Source organism: Egretta garzetta, unplaced genomic scaffold (genome assembly GCF_000687185.1).
Source record: "Egretta garzetta isolate BGI_Z169 unplaced genomic scaffold, ASM68718v1 scaffold40, whole genome shotgun sequence".
NCBI classification, from domain to species: domain Eukaryota; kingdom Metazoa; phylum Chordata; class Aves; order Pelecaniformes; family Ardeidae; genus Egretta; species Egretta garzetta.
Genome location: NW_009258484.1, coordinates 3661749 through 3677215, shown reverse-complemented (window position 1 = coordinate 3677215; position 15467 = coordinate 3661749). Strand labels below are relative to the sequence as shown.

Sequence of the window (15467 nt, the reverse complement as noted above, 5' to 3'; positions counted from 1 at the left end):
CTGGTTTCATTTCAGCTAAAGAGTCTAGTTTGTGTGCTCCGTAACTGATCCGAAGTGTGAACCAGTGATTCTTCTGATCATCCTTACTTAAAACTTCAAAGGCACAATCTTGATCCAAATACAAACATTAATGTAGCTATACTTCTGAACAATGTGCTTGCTGTGCTTTTTTGCCAAGAGATGATAGCGTCATGTGTAATCTAATTCTTGTTTTTACCTAGAACCACAGTTAAGTGCTCAGCTTAATTATTAAGGCCGGATTTTGTGGTTATAGCCTTAGAAAGAAGGAACTCCATTCTCATCTTTTGTCCATGTCCTCATTCTTGGGATGTGAGGGGAAATGGTCCTTTGAGAGAAAAGCTATAGAAGTATAGAAAAGCTTTCTAGACTATTTCTAGGACAGTTTTTTTTTTTTTAGGGTTAACTGTAAGGCTTTCTTGTATTTATTATGGCAACTATATAACTTTTTAGAATTTATTTAATTTATACCTAGATTGTTAGATAAAATATTATAGACACAGTGCTGCTCATGCTGAAAGTTGATAAAGGAAGCAGGAGAAACTCGGTTTATTGGTTTTTGCAAGAGACATGATCTGTGTTGGTAGCATGATGATTGAGAAATGCACAAACACTGCAGTGTGAATCTATTATAATACTCTTAGGAAAGCTGCAGTTGCCTACTGCTTTGTTCCCCTTCTCCTGTTGAAACCTATTACAATATAAAGTAAAAATGTAAAACTCATTGTCCTTCTGAATGATGTTTTGAGTTCTGCAGCATGTCAGCCAGTTGTAGCTCTGTTTGTCAAGCTGAGTGCTTTTCTTTGGAAAAGAAAAACTTTTTGCTTCCTCAGAAAAAGGTTACTTTCTCAACCCTTTAAAGAAACATGAAGCATTTTAAAATTACTCCTTGATGTTCTCTGTGATGTTTTGTAGATCGTCTCTTGGATAGTGCAATAGTGTGTCTGTCACTGCTGCGTATTTTGTAGTGATGAATAATACTAGTAATTTAAAAAGGTAATTATTTTGAATTTTAAAGTTTCACTGCAATTGATTAAATAACTATCACTTCTTTTTTTTCAGGATATATTTATGTTCATAACAAGGCAACTTAAGGGTTTAGAAGATACAAAAAGCCCCCAGTTTAATCGATATTTTTATTTGCTTGAGGTAAGCTACATAACTGATTTCATAATAACTGTTAAGATTAAGTTGAAAAATTACATTTGTGTTAACTGCTTCTTTTATTTTTTCCTGTCCAACACAGAACATTGCTTGGGTCAAGTCTTACAACATATGCTTTGAATTAGAAGACAGCAATGAGATTTTTACACAGTTGTACAGAACACTGTTTTCAGTAATAAAGTAAGTATTGTCACCCCTAGTTATAAAATACTATTGTGTGGTTGAGGTCAGATGTTTCTATCTAGGTGTTCAGTCAGTTGTGTGACTTTCAGTGTTAACTTAGTTTTGGAATTCAGTTTAGCTAAAGGTGGTAGTATAAATACAACAAGCAGTCAGTTTTGCCTGTTGTAATTAAACAAAGCACTACAAATAATCTTTCCAAGAAATTAACTTTGATTGTCTTTACTGCATTTATTTTATTCTGTTCTTGAAATTGGAAGTGAATGGTGCAATATACAATTGTAAGGAATTTGGAGGACTATTGGTATAAAAACACGAGTCACAAAATAGTGGATACTGGAAGGTACGGCTAGAGATTGTATAGTCTGCCCTCCCCCTTGCTTAAACCAGGGGCAGCTAGAGCAGATTGCCCAGGACTGTAGCCAGCTGGGTTTTGAGCATCTTCAAGGATGGAGACTACATGGCGTCTCTGGGCAACCTGTTCTAGTGCTCAATCACCCTTACATTTGAAAAGTTTGTTACGTTTAAACGGTATGTCCGGTATTTCACCTTGTGCCTATTGCCTCTTGTCCTGTCACTGGACACCACTGAGAAGAGTCTGGGTCTGTGTTCTTTACTTCCAACATCAGCTATTTAATGATAAGTTCCTCCTGGAGCCATCTCTTCTCAAGGCTAAAAAAAAAGTCGGCTCTCCAGCCTCTCCTTGCAGGAGAGCTGTTCTAGTCCCTTAATCATCTTTGTGACCCTTTGCTGGAGCAACTCTAGGATGTCCATGTCTCTTCTGTGCTGGGAAGCCCAGAACTGGACAGAGCACTCCAGATGAAGTGTCACCAGCATTGACTAGAGGGGAGGGATGTTCTAACACACTATCTTTTCATGGTAGGGACAGGTACAGCCCTCTTATTCTTTTACTATAGTAGTAAATGAAGAGGGCATGAGATTCAAGAACATTTTGAAAAGTGGTATGTGCAGCTGAAAAACTTAAGTATTTTGACTTCTAAGAAAACTTGTGATTTGATTTGATTGTTATATTACTTGTTTGGCATCACCACAGGGAGTACTCTGAATGGAAGTTGTATTTCATATAGTACATAGTACACTAAGAATTCTTGTTTTTAATTTCAGCAACGGTCATAACCAAAAAGTACACATGCACATGGTTGATCTAATGAGCTCTATCATTTGTGAGGGGGATACTGTGTCACAGGAACTTTTGGATACAGTGTTAGTTAATCTAGTGCCAGCACATAAGGTAAGTCTTAATAGTGGCTTAATTTTTTCTTTTTTGTAGTCGTGATTTGTTGGATGTATGTATTCACATATTTAGATTTCATTGAGAGAATAGCTGTAGCAAATGTGTTCCTATTACTTGGATGGGGTTTTTTTAGCAAACAAATAATTTTTAATAGCCAGAAAATTCAGTAGCCTTTAGTTGCTTTGATTCACTTGCCATAAACCAAAGTATCAGTGGTCATAGTAATCTAAAAGCTTTAATGTCATATGAATTTATACACAGGGGGTTTTTTGTTGTTTTTTTATATACGGTCAATACCAGTAGAACTTAATATAGAAGATAAATATATCCTTTGGAAAGCTTTTAATTAGTGTAATGCTGTATCAACAGTTCAAACTAATGTGCTGCCCCAAGTGGGAGGGGAAAAGTTATGACTGCTGATTTGTAGTTGGCTCTTGTATTTCAGAAACATTGACTTGGTGTTATTGAAAGCACACGGGTATGTTTTTGATGCAGCCATAGGGCTAATTGTTCAGAAATAGTGGTGCCTGAAGAGCCGAAGTGATGGCTGTCTTTCCTTAAGCAATAAAGTTTTGTCAAAATAAAAGAAAAAAGTGTCCTACAGATGAACTGAGGAAAACCTTCAAACTTCACGTGTTGTGACACTTAAATGTTGAAAAAGGAAGGAAGTCTGACTTCATTATTCGGAAAACTAGCTGTGTTCTACTGGTATCTGTTGGGTTGTAGTGTAGAACATGACTTATAAGTTGTGTATGACAAAAAAAAAGTGTACTTAGCTGGATTTTGGACAGTTCTGGCTGTCATCTGGCAGCTGGTTTGGGGTTTTTTTTAAGTATGTTCAGGAAAAGGCTAACTTTAATTATACTTTTTAGAAACTACAGTAAGGTTAAGTGGGTATTAACTGAGAGATTTTTTGCAGCTTCAGAATGCCCTTTGTTTCAAAAAACACCCCAAAACCCCACAACCCAAACCACCCCAAATACTCAGCCCCCCCAAAAAAGGTGGTGCACCTGAAGAAACCAAGTAGTCCTTTCATAAGGTGCTCCCTGAAGAAAATAGCAAGTAGTGCAACATAGTGTGCTTTACCACAAGCCATCAATTTCAGTAAATAAGCAGCTCATTAAAATATTTTTCTATTGATAGTGAAAGACTAAATGTTTAGTATAGATAACTCATTTTTTTTCACTGGGAATGTTTTAGCTGTGTCCTTCAGGGAGCCTAGTATTTTTGTGCCAGGACCAGACTGAAATTTGTGTGGCTAAACCTCGGTTTTACAAAGTCTTGGAGCATAAGAAACAAGAGCAAGACTATATGAAATACTTCAGTTTATATTTTCTCGGTTGTTTCATCTGTTGTTTCATTGTGTCACCTGTGTTCAACTTGATTTGACTGTACTGTTTTTATGATTCATGTTGAATAAGCTGATTCTGAGTTGAAGAATTTGCTATAGCATTGAAACAATTCTGGTTTACTGTGGATTTAAAGTTATTGACTGAACATTTACTAGGATATGGTGTTTGGGGTTTTGCATTTTTCTTCTCTTTTAAATCAGACTGGCTCTTTGGATAGAATGCTAGTTTTTAGCTTGCTTTCTAACTAAAATAGTTTCATAACTTTAGACCATATTCTGAGTACTTTTGCATTTGTTTTAATTTTTTTAGCCTTTTTCATACTAGTGGAAAGAATCTTCTAGTATTTCTCTGTTTCATATCAATATTTTCTTATGATGTTTAAAATTTTGGAGCTTACATAGTTACCTAACCACACTCTGTGGCTACTAATGTAATGTTGGAAAAGTATAATGAATTCAGAATGAGAATTTTTCCACTCGTGTCCATTGAGCACAAAACTACAAGGGGGTTAAGGGTAAGGTCCACTGTAAAGAACAACTATGTCTTGGCTGACCCTAGCTATTGAACTGTGCAGATTGCCAGAGAGGGAAATTGGAAAATCAGACTGGCCACCAAAAATGGATGATGGCAAGTGCTGATGTAATGGTGAGTAGGGAATCCTTATCTAGCCAGATTCCCTGGGGACCAAAAGAATATTTTTTGATGGAGTAGAAGGAGCATAATTTGTTACTAGCTCAGATTTGAAATGATCAGAGATTATTATAGATACGACAGCTATCATATCTTTGTAGCAAGTGACACAGGCAAGTGGTGTATTTTTAATACAAACACAAGGAAGGCTGCACACATGAGGGAATGTGGAGTACCCTTGTGAATTGAACAGCTGTATTCTGGAAATTAGTGATAGAGCCAATATGACTTCTGGTGTATAAACAGTTGTATTGGGTAACGCTAGGTTGAAGACTTGAGGAGCTTAATCTTTATAATTTGTCAAAGGAGCAGTATGTAAGTGTGTATTGGGAACAGAAGGTTCAAACAGTTCCTTTAGTTTTGGATCCTGGATGCTTAGCATCCAGGTCCAGTGCCTGAAATTGAACGTTAGACAGATCAATGCAAAAATTATATAATTATTTTTAAGGGTTGTAGTAACTAGTTGAACAGTTTAGCGAAGGTTAATTCAATGCTGTTACCTCTTAAAATCAAGGTAAATATTTTTCCTAAGAGAAATGCCAGATATGATCTGTAGTCCTGAGTAGGAAGTCTAATAAGCAATGTTGCTAGCAGAACAACTGCAAAAAACCCTCCAGCCTAAGGAGCATATGCTGGGGATATGATGTACTATCCAATGCCTGTCTACCATAATTAGTAGTCACTGAAGTAGCCTAAGCTGTTCTAGCTCAGTTGAGTTTGTCATCCATCTCACTTGGCCAGAATAAAAGCCATATTGATGTAAACCTGAATGAAAGTGGCTGATGGTAATATCACAAAACAGGTACCTTAGAGTATGTATGGGCTTGTTTGAGTAGTACAGCAGGTATCAGAGAATTCAATAAAACAGTAAACTTAACTTGTCTGACCATGTGCTAAACGCTTACTTTCTTTGATATTTATTTTTTTTTTCCTTTTGTGGTTTCTCCTTTCTTCTTTTCTATAAACTCTACTGAAATTCTTTTGATAGGATTATATTAGAAGGTAGTGAAACAAATAAATAATGAACTAAACCCAGAAAAAAACAGAAGCAAGGGAGAGGTAGTCAATATGAAAAGGCAAGAAAAATTAATAGTTTTCCTTTCCCTTTTAATTGTCTCTTTAGATTATAAAGCCTTTATGGCAGCACCTGTAAACAATTTTGTGTTTGTGCACTGTGTTAGAAGGCAAATTGTACTTTATTTCCTTGAGTGTTTGCCAGAGTGTTCTATCTGCAGCCTCAAGGAGTACTACAAGGAATCCCACACTGCACATCCCACATGCTTTACATGCTTATCTTTAAAAAAAAAAAAAAAAAAAAAAAAAAGTGATATTGACAATTAAATTCCTGACTGTCTCTACTAGGAACTTGCTTAATAATTAATGTTATCTATCTTGGCAACACTTCAGCTGAGCTTTTTCTTTGTCAGCCATCCTTAAAAACCTGTTTCCCTCCCCCAGCAGAATTAGAGAGTCTGTTTAAAACTGTTTTGTCAAGTGCTTTTGGATACAAATTCTGCTGCTATGCCATTGATAAGAAGAATAAAATTGAAGACAATTTTCAAATTCCAAGAAAACAATATGTTAAAATGTATGGGGTTTTCTAAGAATATTTGTTCTAGATGCAGACTTAACATTTTATTTTGCTCCTAAAGTTATAAAATTAAGGACTGGATTGATGCTAGCTAGTCATTTCTTTTTAAAGAAGAAATAAGGGACATGCATTTGTTTTCTGCCTTTTTTTTTTTCTTTTCTTTTAAAGGATGAGTATAAATTATTTCACTCTTAATTTCATTGAGCTGTGTTAAATTGGACATTGAGAGGCAACTGGGAAAAGTAACTGAAAATATCAATGGGTATGCATTTCCATCACTGCTAAGCCCATTGTACCAGTACAACTGATTTTTGGCTCTGTGGCACACTGTTCTGGAGAGCACTGTCTATATAAACATAAAAATGTCTGCGCCATGCTGTCAGAGAGGTTGCCACCACTTCTTGAGTCTGCAGTAGAAGTTTGTCAAACATTCTAGAGAAGAGCAGGTATGAAAAATGAGTTGGTAAAACTCTTGATGTCTTCCAGAAGTGTAAAAAGCTTGAAATGCTAGCAGTATATACAGAAAACTCATGGTAGGAATTGAGACAAAGGAGAGCACTTATGGTTGGCGAAGATGCTGTCTTATATTATTGCTAAAGGCATTCTAAGCATAAAAAAAAATGTTCTCCTCTGTTTATTAACATTCTTTTCTGAAAGGTTTTTTGAGGAAAAGATCTGTCTGTTAGCATCATTATTTTAGATGTTAAATGTAACTTCTTAATTATCTGTCAGAAGATCTGTGTTTTGCCTTTTCACGGCAGCTTCTCTGGTTATCATTCAATACTTATTTCTGCTTTTTCCTTCAAAAAGTCGTAATTACTAATCATTACGTTAAACAGTGTTGCCAGCTGATGGCTTAGTTTCTACCCAATTCAGGACTCTCGAAAGCTTTTCCCCACTGGGTGCTTACATGCTCTTGGAGGCATCCTGATTAAGATGATTGTCCCCATCAGTGAGGACTTTCTTAAATCATTAAAAGATCTTGAAATACATGTCAGGTTTTTTTTCTCAATGTACAGAAAGATTGAAGAGGGGATAATGATAGAAGAGTTTACCTAAACACAGAGAAGAAATTTGTTAAATTAGGTCTTAAATAAAATTTCTCCTTTGGGCAAAGTTTAAAGTATCTCTGTGACTATTAAATTAGTCAGAAAGATAGGTTTGATGTTTTGTAAAAGATCTCTGAATCTATTTGGTAATGGTCTGGGTTGCTCCTTTTTTCATTTCAGCTAAGGCAGTGCTGCTTTTTCTTGTTTCTGCTTTTATCCTGAAGCTGGAAAAGGGACAAGAAAACTTTTTCATGTGCTTTTAAGACTTCTTTGGCATTGTTATTTTCAGAAAGTTTGGCCTCTGGACATTGGAGGGCCCTGGCTATTGGTACAATTAGATCACATGTATGAGGCATGAAAAAAATAGCCAACTTTCCTCAGCCAGTTGTGATCTAGACTATTTTTTTTTCTCTTTGCAGCTTTTTTAGATAGAATGAAGTTTAATGTGAATACATTACTAAGGGTTGCAAATAGTTACTTCTAGCATTTATCTTGGCAGACATTAAGGTGCTGGGAGATCTTTTGCTTGGCTTTCAGTGGCTTAATTATGAAAGATCTCTTTCTTTCAGACTTCCTTTCCTAAGGCTATGTGGGAGAATTAATATTTAGGTTTTTAAACTTTACTTATTACTAGTTGTGTAGATGAATTGCGGCAGCTTTTTTAAAATGAACTGCTGTGTGAAAGATACAAGCTGAAACTGTAATTAATGTGAATCAAAACAGATCTGCCTGTTGGAACTCTGCTGTGCTGTTCAGGCTTGTTTTATACGTAAATCAGATCTTGCTCATGATCTAGAGTTCACTCTTACCCAGGTGAAAGCTGTTTTCTTTGTTTTAGTGGAGGTGAACTGTGGAAGCCAAGAAGGATCAGAGCAAGAACTGCGAGTGGCATACGTTCCTTTTTACAGTTATTTGCGTCTCTTACTTCCCAACCAGTCACAACTCTAGCTAAATAGCAGAAAATAAATGCTACAGGTGGAAATGGTGGTGTTTGGGTTTTTTTTATATGTATTAGCCATAAAGAGCGATCTAGCATGCAGAACCTTCTCTTTTCTGGGATATGGAACAGCTGTACAATTTTGTAAAAAGACTGCCAATGTTGACCCTTGTATCTTGATTAGATAAGGGAAGAGGAAATTACAAGGATGTTAGCATCTTATGTAAGCATTTGAGTATCTTTCCAGAATTGGGATTTTTATTCATCTTCTGTAGTGGCTCTGAGTAAAACAGATACTTTGGGCATGAATCTTCATAGTCATTTGACTTCAGTGTCTTAACTTAATTCTATCAGTAGGCAAGTCAACGACTTCTTTTGTTTTATGTTAACAGAAAATGTTAATCTGTTCCCACTGCTGCCTAGAACCCTGTAGTTTTACACAGTTTTTGAAATTACAGACCATATTTTCTCTCTCTTTGCAAATCTTCTCTTTTCATTCATATATCTACAAAGAACCAAGCATTTGCAGGCAAAGAAATACCTTGAGTGTGGCAATGCATCTTGTGTTTGCTTTTCGTTAGGCTAAAAGGAATTTCTTTTTCCTTTTATGAATTTTTAAATTTTAAAAAATTAAATTTTTTTTTAAAAAAAACCCCGGCCACTGTTGTCTTGCAAATGGAATATGCTGTGTTTTTTAAATTGCAAAGACTAATCAAAATTGGGGGAACTGTTTTTTTACCTATTAGAGAAAAGACTATTTATTTTTTGGTATTGAAGACTTTTCCTTCATTCTTCTGTGTGTTATTCAAGTCTGCAGAGGGTGTCACAAAGGCTGAGTTTCATTTTCTTCTGAAAATTTTTGAAAAATAATTGTGATACAGAAATTGGAGAAAGGACATCGCAACTAGAGGGTGGAGAATGTGTGCTGGGATAGGAAGGAAATAATGACAGAGCAATAACCCAATTAGACAGATGGAGGGATAGGAATGTTGAAGGGTGATGGGTTTTTATTGCTTTTTTTGTATTGGAGTTTTGTTAGTTTGTATTCTTCACCCTTTTTTGCTCATGGACTAAAATTTGTTTTTTTTCTTCGCTATCTCAGTCAAACAGACTGAGTATCTTTGGGAGATACTGTGGAGAGACTGTGATAGTAGTTCACAGGTGGCTTGCTGATGCAAGGACAGAACGGTACTTTCTACCACGATCCTGTTCAGTGTCTTGCCTCTGTGGTGACTGTAAATGCCTTGATGTTGCTTTATATTGCTTTCCTGTTTTTTGGGGAAGCTGATAAGGAGCAGCAGTAAAATGCACGAACTGACTCCCCTGAGTGTGAAGCTTAGATGGGCAACGGAAAAGTAAGCCCCAATTTGCCAGGAAAGTTTTCTCAGTAATATCAGTGGAGATGACAAAGCTCTGTTCAGGCTGACTAGGTTTGTTTTTACTATATTATCTTTACTACTGAAAGTATAAAAAGAACAGGCTATTTCTTTAATGCATTTACTAGTATGTGGTAGCTTTAAAGTCTCATATTTATTTTTAAGATTAATTCATGTGCTTAATTTTTTTTTTCTGTTTGTTTTTTTTTTCCCCCCCTAGAATTTAAACAAGCAAGCCTATGATTTGGCAAAGGCTTTACTAAAGAGGACAGCGCAAGCAATTGAACCGTACATTACTAATGTAAGTAAAGACTGCAAACAGATATAGAAACCAAGACATTTTTAACTGAATTGTATTATAAAAAGAATGAATTGCGTGTTGTCAAATAGGGCTGTGAAATAACTTTTTACAAACTCTCAAATGTTCTTTGAGGGAATTGTTATATTAATGAAGCACTGCATAACCTGTCCCTTTGAGTCTAATTCCTTACCATATAGAAACTATTAAGCCCATAACAATTTTGATTTCTGAAATGCGATGGATAGTTTACTTTCTGCTGTCTTGGGAGACCTTGCACTTCAATCCCTAGTGTGACTGGAAGACTAAATGTACTTATATGTGTTGTTCTGATAAAAATTTATAAATACATTGTTCCTGTGGCAAAACTATTTTTATAGCGAGGAGATGAGACTATTTAGAAGCTATGAGAAGTGAAGATAGAGCAGAATTTTAATGCCATTTGCATGGGAAAAGAAGAGAAACAGAATCTAAGAATAGATAGTAAGGAAGAAAGCCAGCAAGTGGACTGAGCGTTGTAGCAGAGTTGAGTGTAGACATCATAAATATTGCAAGAGAAGAGGGATGAGAGGAAGTAAAGATCAGACAGGAGTATGGACTAAATTAAGTTGCACAATGGAAAAAAAAATATTACACTTTTTTTTTTTTTTAATAGTTAAGGATTTAGCAGGTTTTATGGCAGCTATCCAAAACCTCAAGAGCCTGAAAACAATAGAAAATGGTCAGTTTTTTGTTGCTTTCAGACTTGCAACCCTTGTGGTACTTAGAAAGTGGGTACCTTCTAAGATTTAAAAAAAGAAAAAAAAACTCCAGTGAAAACTTTTACTCCAGACCTGTTAGTCAAACCTTCTGTTTGGGAAGGCATTGTCACATGGGAATGTGTTTTTAATGTTGTTCATTTGTAAAGTTAGATTACAAACTGGGTGACATTTTGTGGGTTTTAAGGAAGTCTGTACAATAAGAATCTTCCTCTTATGGAAAATATGTACATGCAGTCTTCTGTTCTTGGTTTCCCACAAGTGGGAAATATTATGCTGTCTGGTTTCTTTGTTTTGAAAGTTAGTTTCTTTTTAAAAATATATTAAAGACAAAGTGGGAGTTACTTGCCTAACCTGGAATATATACAATTTGGGCACCTCTAAAGTTGCTCTTCTTAAATTATTTGTAGGCCTGCTGTGGTAAACTAAGTATCACTTTTTATGTGTCTTCCTTTATGTGTAATATTGAAAAAAAACCCCAATGATTTTTTACAGAATCCTGATTTGTGTACCCCCTCCACTTTTTTTTTAATTGTGGTGAAATAAATGTTTTAAGATTAAAAGGTAGATTTAGTGGTAGACAAGCATAGTATTTGGAAGAGTGTATATATACTCTTTTTATTGATGTATATGCTGTTTTATTTTCCAGTTCTTCAATCAGGTCCTTATGCTTGGTAAAACCTCAATTAGTGACCTGTCAGAGCATGTGTTTGACTTGATTCTGGAGTTATACAATATTGACAGTCACCTCTTGCTTTCAGTTCTACCACAGCTTGAATTCAAACTTAAGGTAAACACTTCTTATACTTTCTATATATTTGAAATGTGTGCTTTGACTATTAATATGATTTTTTTTTCTTTTTACTGACAAGTTCATAAAATTATTTGGCATATAAAACTAGTATTTATATGTGAAATATATAATCTCTGCATTGTTTAAAGGAAAAATCATAAAAGCCCTCAAAAAGACTATTAATTTCAAATGTATTAACCTACAGTGCATGCATACATATCTTTAGGGTTTGGTTGTTTGGGTGGGGTTTTTTTTGGCTTGTATCTTTCAAGCAATAACTTGATTTTTTGCTGACTTGAGAATCTGACCTGTTTTGTTTCTTGGTTTCCTGTACTTGGTTTATTGTGATGGGCTTTAATATGTTGAAAGTACTTTGTGGTGCTAGCTGTGCACAGAAACTACATCTGTTCAGAATAGTGGATTTTAGCAGAGAGAAGTTGGGCTCCATGTTAATGACAACTGATGTATTGACCATTTTGTCCAAATAGAAAGTCTGACATGTGGAAACAGCATTAGACTCTATAAATATGTTTTGTAGTCATTGCTATGATGACTTCTATGATTTTTTTCAGGCTTATTTCTTACGTCTGAAGGATATCTGGTGTTAGCTATCTATTTTAATATGTTGTGGTTTTTTTTTTTTTACTTTCTACTATTTCAGAGTGTCTCCATCACTTGGAGAAATTCAATATAACAGCTAGTACTGCCTTATTCTGCAATACTTTTATTCTATTTGTCATTCTACAGGGTTTCTGTGGAACTGAGGAATTTGATTAGTTTTGTATTACTAAGTTTGAAAGTGATTTATTACTAAACTTGAGGGTTAATGTGCATCAGGCAACTTTTAAATTTGCATGTATTTTTATTATTGAGGTCAGATTTTAGGTTTGTAGAACCTTTGGCCTGTTCTCACTGCAATTTTTATTATCATAGTGACTTGTTCATGCCTATTTTTTTCACTAATGTTGCTAGGCAGGCACACTGCATTTGTTGGATGAGTTGGTTTTTAATGGTTATAGCTTTCCATTCACATTTCCGAAAGAAGTAGGGTTCAATTTACTGCTTGCTCTCTGGGTCTTAAAGGAGACCTTTTTCAGCCTTTACTTTTTTTAGCCTTTAATTCCTGTTCTTACAGACGCCGAACAATTAACATTCTCAGTCCAATAAAAACAGTACTTCTGCAGCTGAAGCTGTTATTCAAGAGATTTAATCTTAACTGCTGCCACATGGGTTTTTTTTCATAGCCATAATTGCAGTAACCCTTCCATCTTTAGGTCCATTTAAAACTGCAGGTTCTTGAATTGTCTTCCTGCTCCTTCATTGACTCTCATATTCCACTATTTCAATATGAACTTCTTTTTTATATCCTATTTCACCACGGTCTAGTAGCCGAATGCTGTCAACACTACCCCCCCGCCTCCTCCCGGCTTCTGGTCTTTTCCTTCAACTGGGCGATTTCAGTCCTAAGCATTTTCCATATTTTCTTTGTACCTCTGAATTTACAGCATGTTTTTTCATGTTTGTATTTTACTCTTTTTAGATAATGGACATTTATTTTACTGCTTTTCATCTCCTTGATCCTTAGTGTAGTGTTTGCCTTGTGGTCTAAAACCTGGCAGATAAGGTGTTTCATGTTTGATGTTTGTAAGATCCAGTTTAACAGTGTTTCGAATGGACATGTACATTTTGGTAGTTACATTCTTACTGCTCTTATTCCTCGATGTCTTGCTGAACTCGGTATAATTTGTGGCTATTCAGAGAGCATGGTACAGCTTTTGTTTGAATTGTCTTGTTGCTTCAGGTGTGTGGTTTTTGATGTCTTAAGTAATAGGGACAAATAATATATGCCTATTTTGTCCTACTGGCTGTCAAATGTAGTTTGACCCATCTTTTGCAGAAAAAAACTATATATGGAATAGGATAATCCTGGTTTAAATCCTGAGACACTGGAACAGGATACCCAGGGAAGCTGTGGATGCCCTGTCATTGGAAGTGTTCAAGGTCAGGGTGGATGCGGCTTTGAGCAATCTGATTTAGTGGAGGGTGTCCCTGATCATGGGAGTGGGTTTGTACTAGGTGGTCTTTAAAGGCCCCTTCCAACCCAGACCATTTTATGGGTTTAAAGAAGTTGAAAGGTCTCTAAGATCTTTCTGCGTGTAAAAGGGTATTTGGAAGATGAATGTTCTTGAAATATTCCTGAAATATGGCCAGCCTGTGGTTTTTGAGATCAACGCAAGTTTGTTCTTTATGCAGACCTGCCAGCAATGATTAAATACTTTCCACTCCAACAATAGCTGTGGCCTTATTCTAAACAGTAGTGGCTAGTGTCAAGCATTTTTAATTCAGGTCCAGGTAAATAGCATGTTAGTCTGTTGAGAAGAGAGTGTGATTTCAATGAAACTCAGAGTGCTTATGCTAGAAGGCAGCTAATGCTTTGCTGCTTTGCATGAGAAGAGACTGTATAACCGTATTGCTGTTAGCTTGATGAAGCCTTGGATCAGTGTGGTGATAAAAGAGAAAAATATGCTTGCCAGTCCATATTGAAATATGGGAGAGGGGAGATGTCTTTTTGAGTAAAGGTCAATTAAAGTTAATGATAAAGTAATCATGAACTTCCATAAGTTCTGCATATCATTCAGAGCTTGACTAGATGCTACCAGATGGCTTTAGTTTTTCTGGATTTGGTACATAGTATTGTATCTTTTTCCATGCCGGTAGTTTAAGAGCCTTGCCTTCTGAGCTTACGCACCATGGACTCTCTACTAGCTATTTTCCCAGGGCTGTCAGTTCTGGGCCCAGTCTTGTTTAACATCTCTATCAATGTTCTGGATAAGGGGATTGAGTGCACACTCGGTAAGTTTGCAGACAACACCAAATTGGGCGGGAGTGTTGATCTGCTGGAAGGTAGGAAGGCTCTGCAGTGGGATCTGGACAGGCTGGATTGATGGGTGTAGGTCAATTGTACGAGGTTCAATAAGGCTAAGTGCTGGGTCCTGGACTTGGGTCACAACAACCCCATGCAATGCTACAGGCTTGGGGAAGAGTGGCTGGAGAGCTGCCTGGTGGAAAAGGACCTGGGGGTCTTGGTTGACAGCATTCAAAGTATGAGCCAGCAGTGTGCCCAGGTGGCCAAGAAGGCCAACGGCATCCTGGCTTGTATCAGGAATAGTGTGGCCAGCAGGAGTAGGGAAATGATCATGCCTCGTCATTGGTGAGGCTGCACTTTGAATACTGTGTTCAGTTCTGGGCCCCTCACTACAAGAAAGACGTTGAGGCATGGGAGTGTGTCCAGAGAAGGGCAGCGAAGCTGGTGAGGGGTCTGGAGCACAAGTCTGATGAGGAGTGGCTGAGGGAACTGGGGTTGTTTAGTCTGGAGGAGTCTGAGGGGAGACCTTATTGCCCTCTATAACTGCCTGAAAGGAGGTTGTAGCGAGGTGGGAATCAGTCTCTTCTCCCAAGTAATGAGCGATAGGATGAGGGGAAATAGCCTCAAGTTGCACCAGGGGAGGTTTCGATTGGGTATTAGGAAAAATTTCTTTACTGAAAGAGCAGTCAAGCATTGGAACAGGCTGCCCAGAGAGGCAGTGTGGTCACCATCCTGGAGGTGTTCAAAAAAGGTGTAGATGTGGCACTTTGGGACATGGTTTAGTAGACATAGTGGTGTTGGGTTGATGGTTGGACTTGATGATCTTGGAGGTCTTTTCCAACCTTCATGATCCTATGATTCTATTTAAGTAGAAGTTTGTGGAGTATATTTAGGTCAAATGCATAGTTTCACCGGGATGTCTGTTTTTTGTTCCATGAAATTGTCTGATATGGCTCTTGAACATACAGACGTGACAACAGAAGTCAAATATGGGGTAGTGGGGCAGTTACTGTATTCCAAGATCTCTTACAGCTGCTTTGCTGCCAAATAGCCTTGTATTAGTCTTAAAGCAGATGATGTTGAAGGAAAGCTGTGGCTGTTTCAACTGTTGTCAGATTTGAGGAGTGAAGATGTGTCAGA

General features: G+C 36.7%; 1 protein-coding gene across 5 annotated transcripts in view; it reads left to right on the top strand.

Annotated features, from left to right (window-relative positions):
- PDS5B (PDS5 cohesin associated factor B) overlaps window positions 1–15467 on the top strand; it is a 102873-nt gene that overhangs the window by 12301 nt on the left and 75105 nt on the right. For all 5 annotated transcript variants that reach the window (XM_035900562.1, XM_009644866.2, XM_009644873.2 and 2 more), the window contains 5 exons: window positions 1081–1167; window positions 1265–1362; window positions 2488–2614; window positions 9833–9913; window positions 11318–11458. In XM_035900562.1, the coding sequence (XP_035756455.1) occupies window positions 1081–1167; window positions 1265–1362; window positions 2488–2614; window positions 9833–9913; window positions 11318–11458 (534 nt within the window). The remainder of the gene's footprint in view (window positions 1–1080; window positions 1168–1264; window positions 1363–2487; window positions 2615–9832; window positions 9914–11317; window positions 11459–15467) is intronic.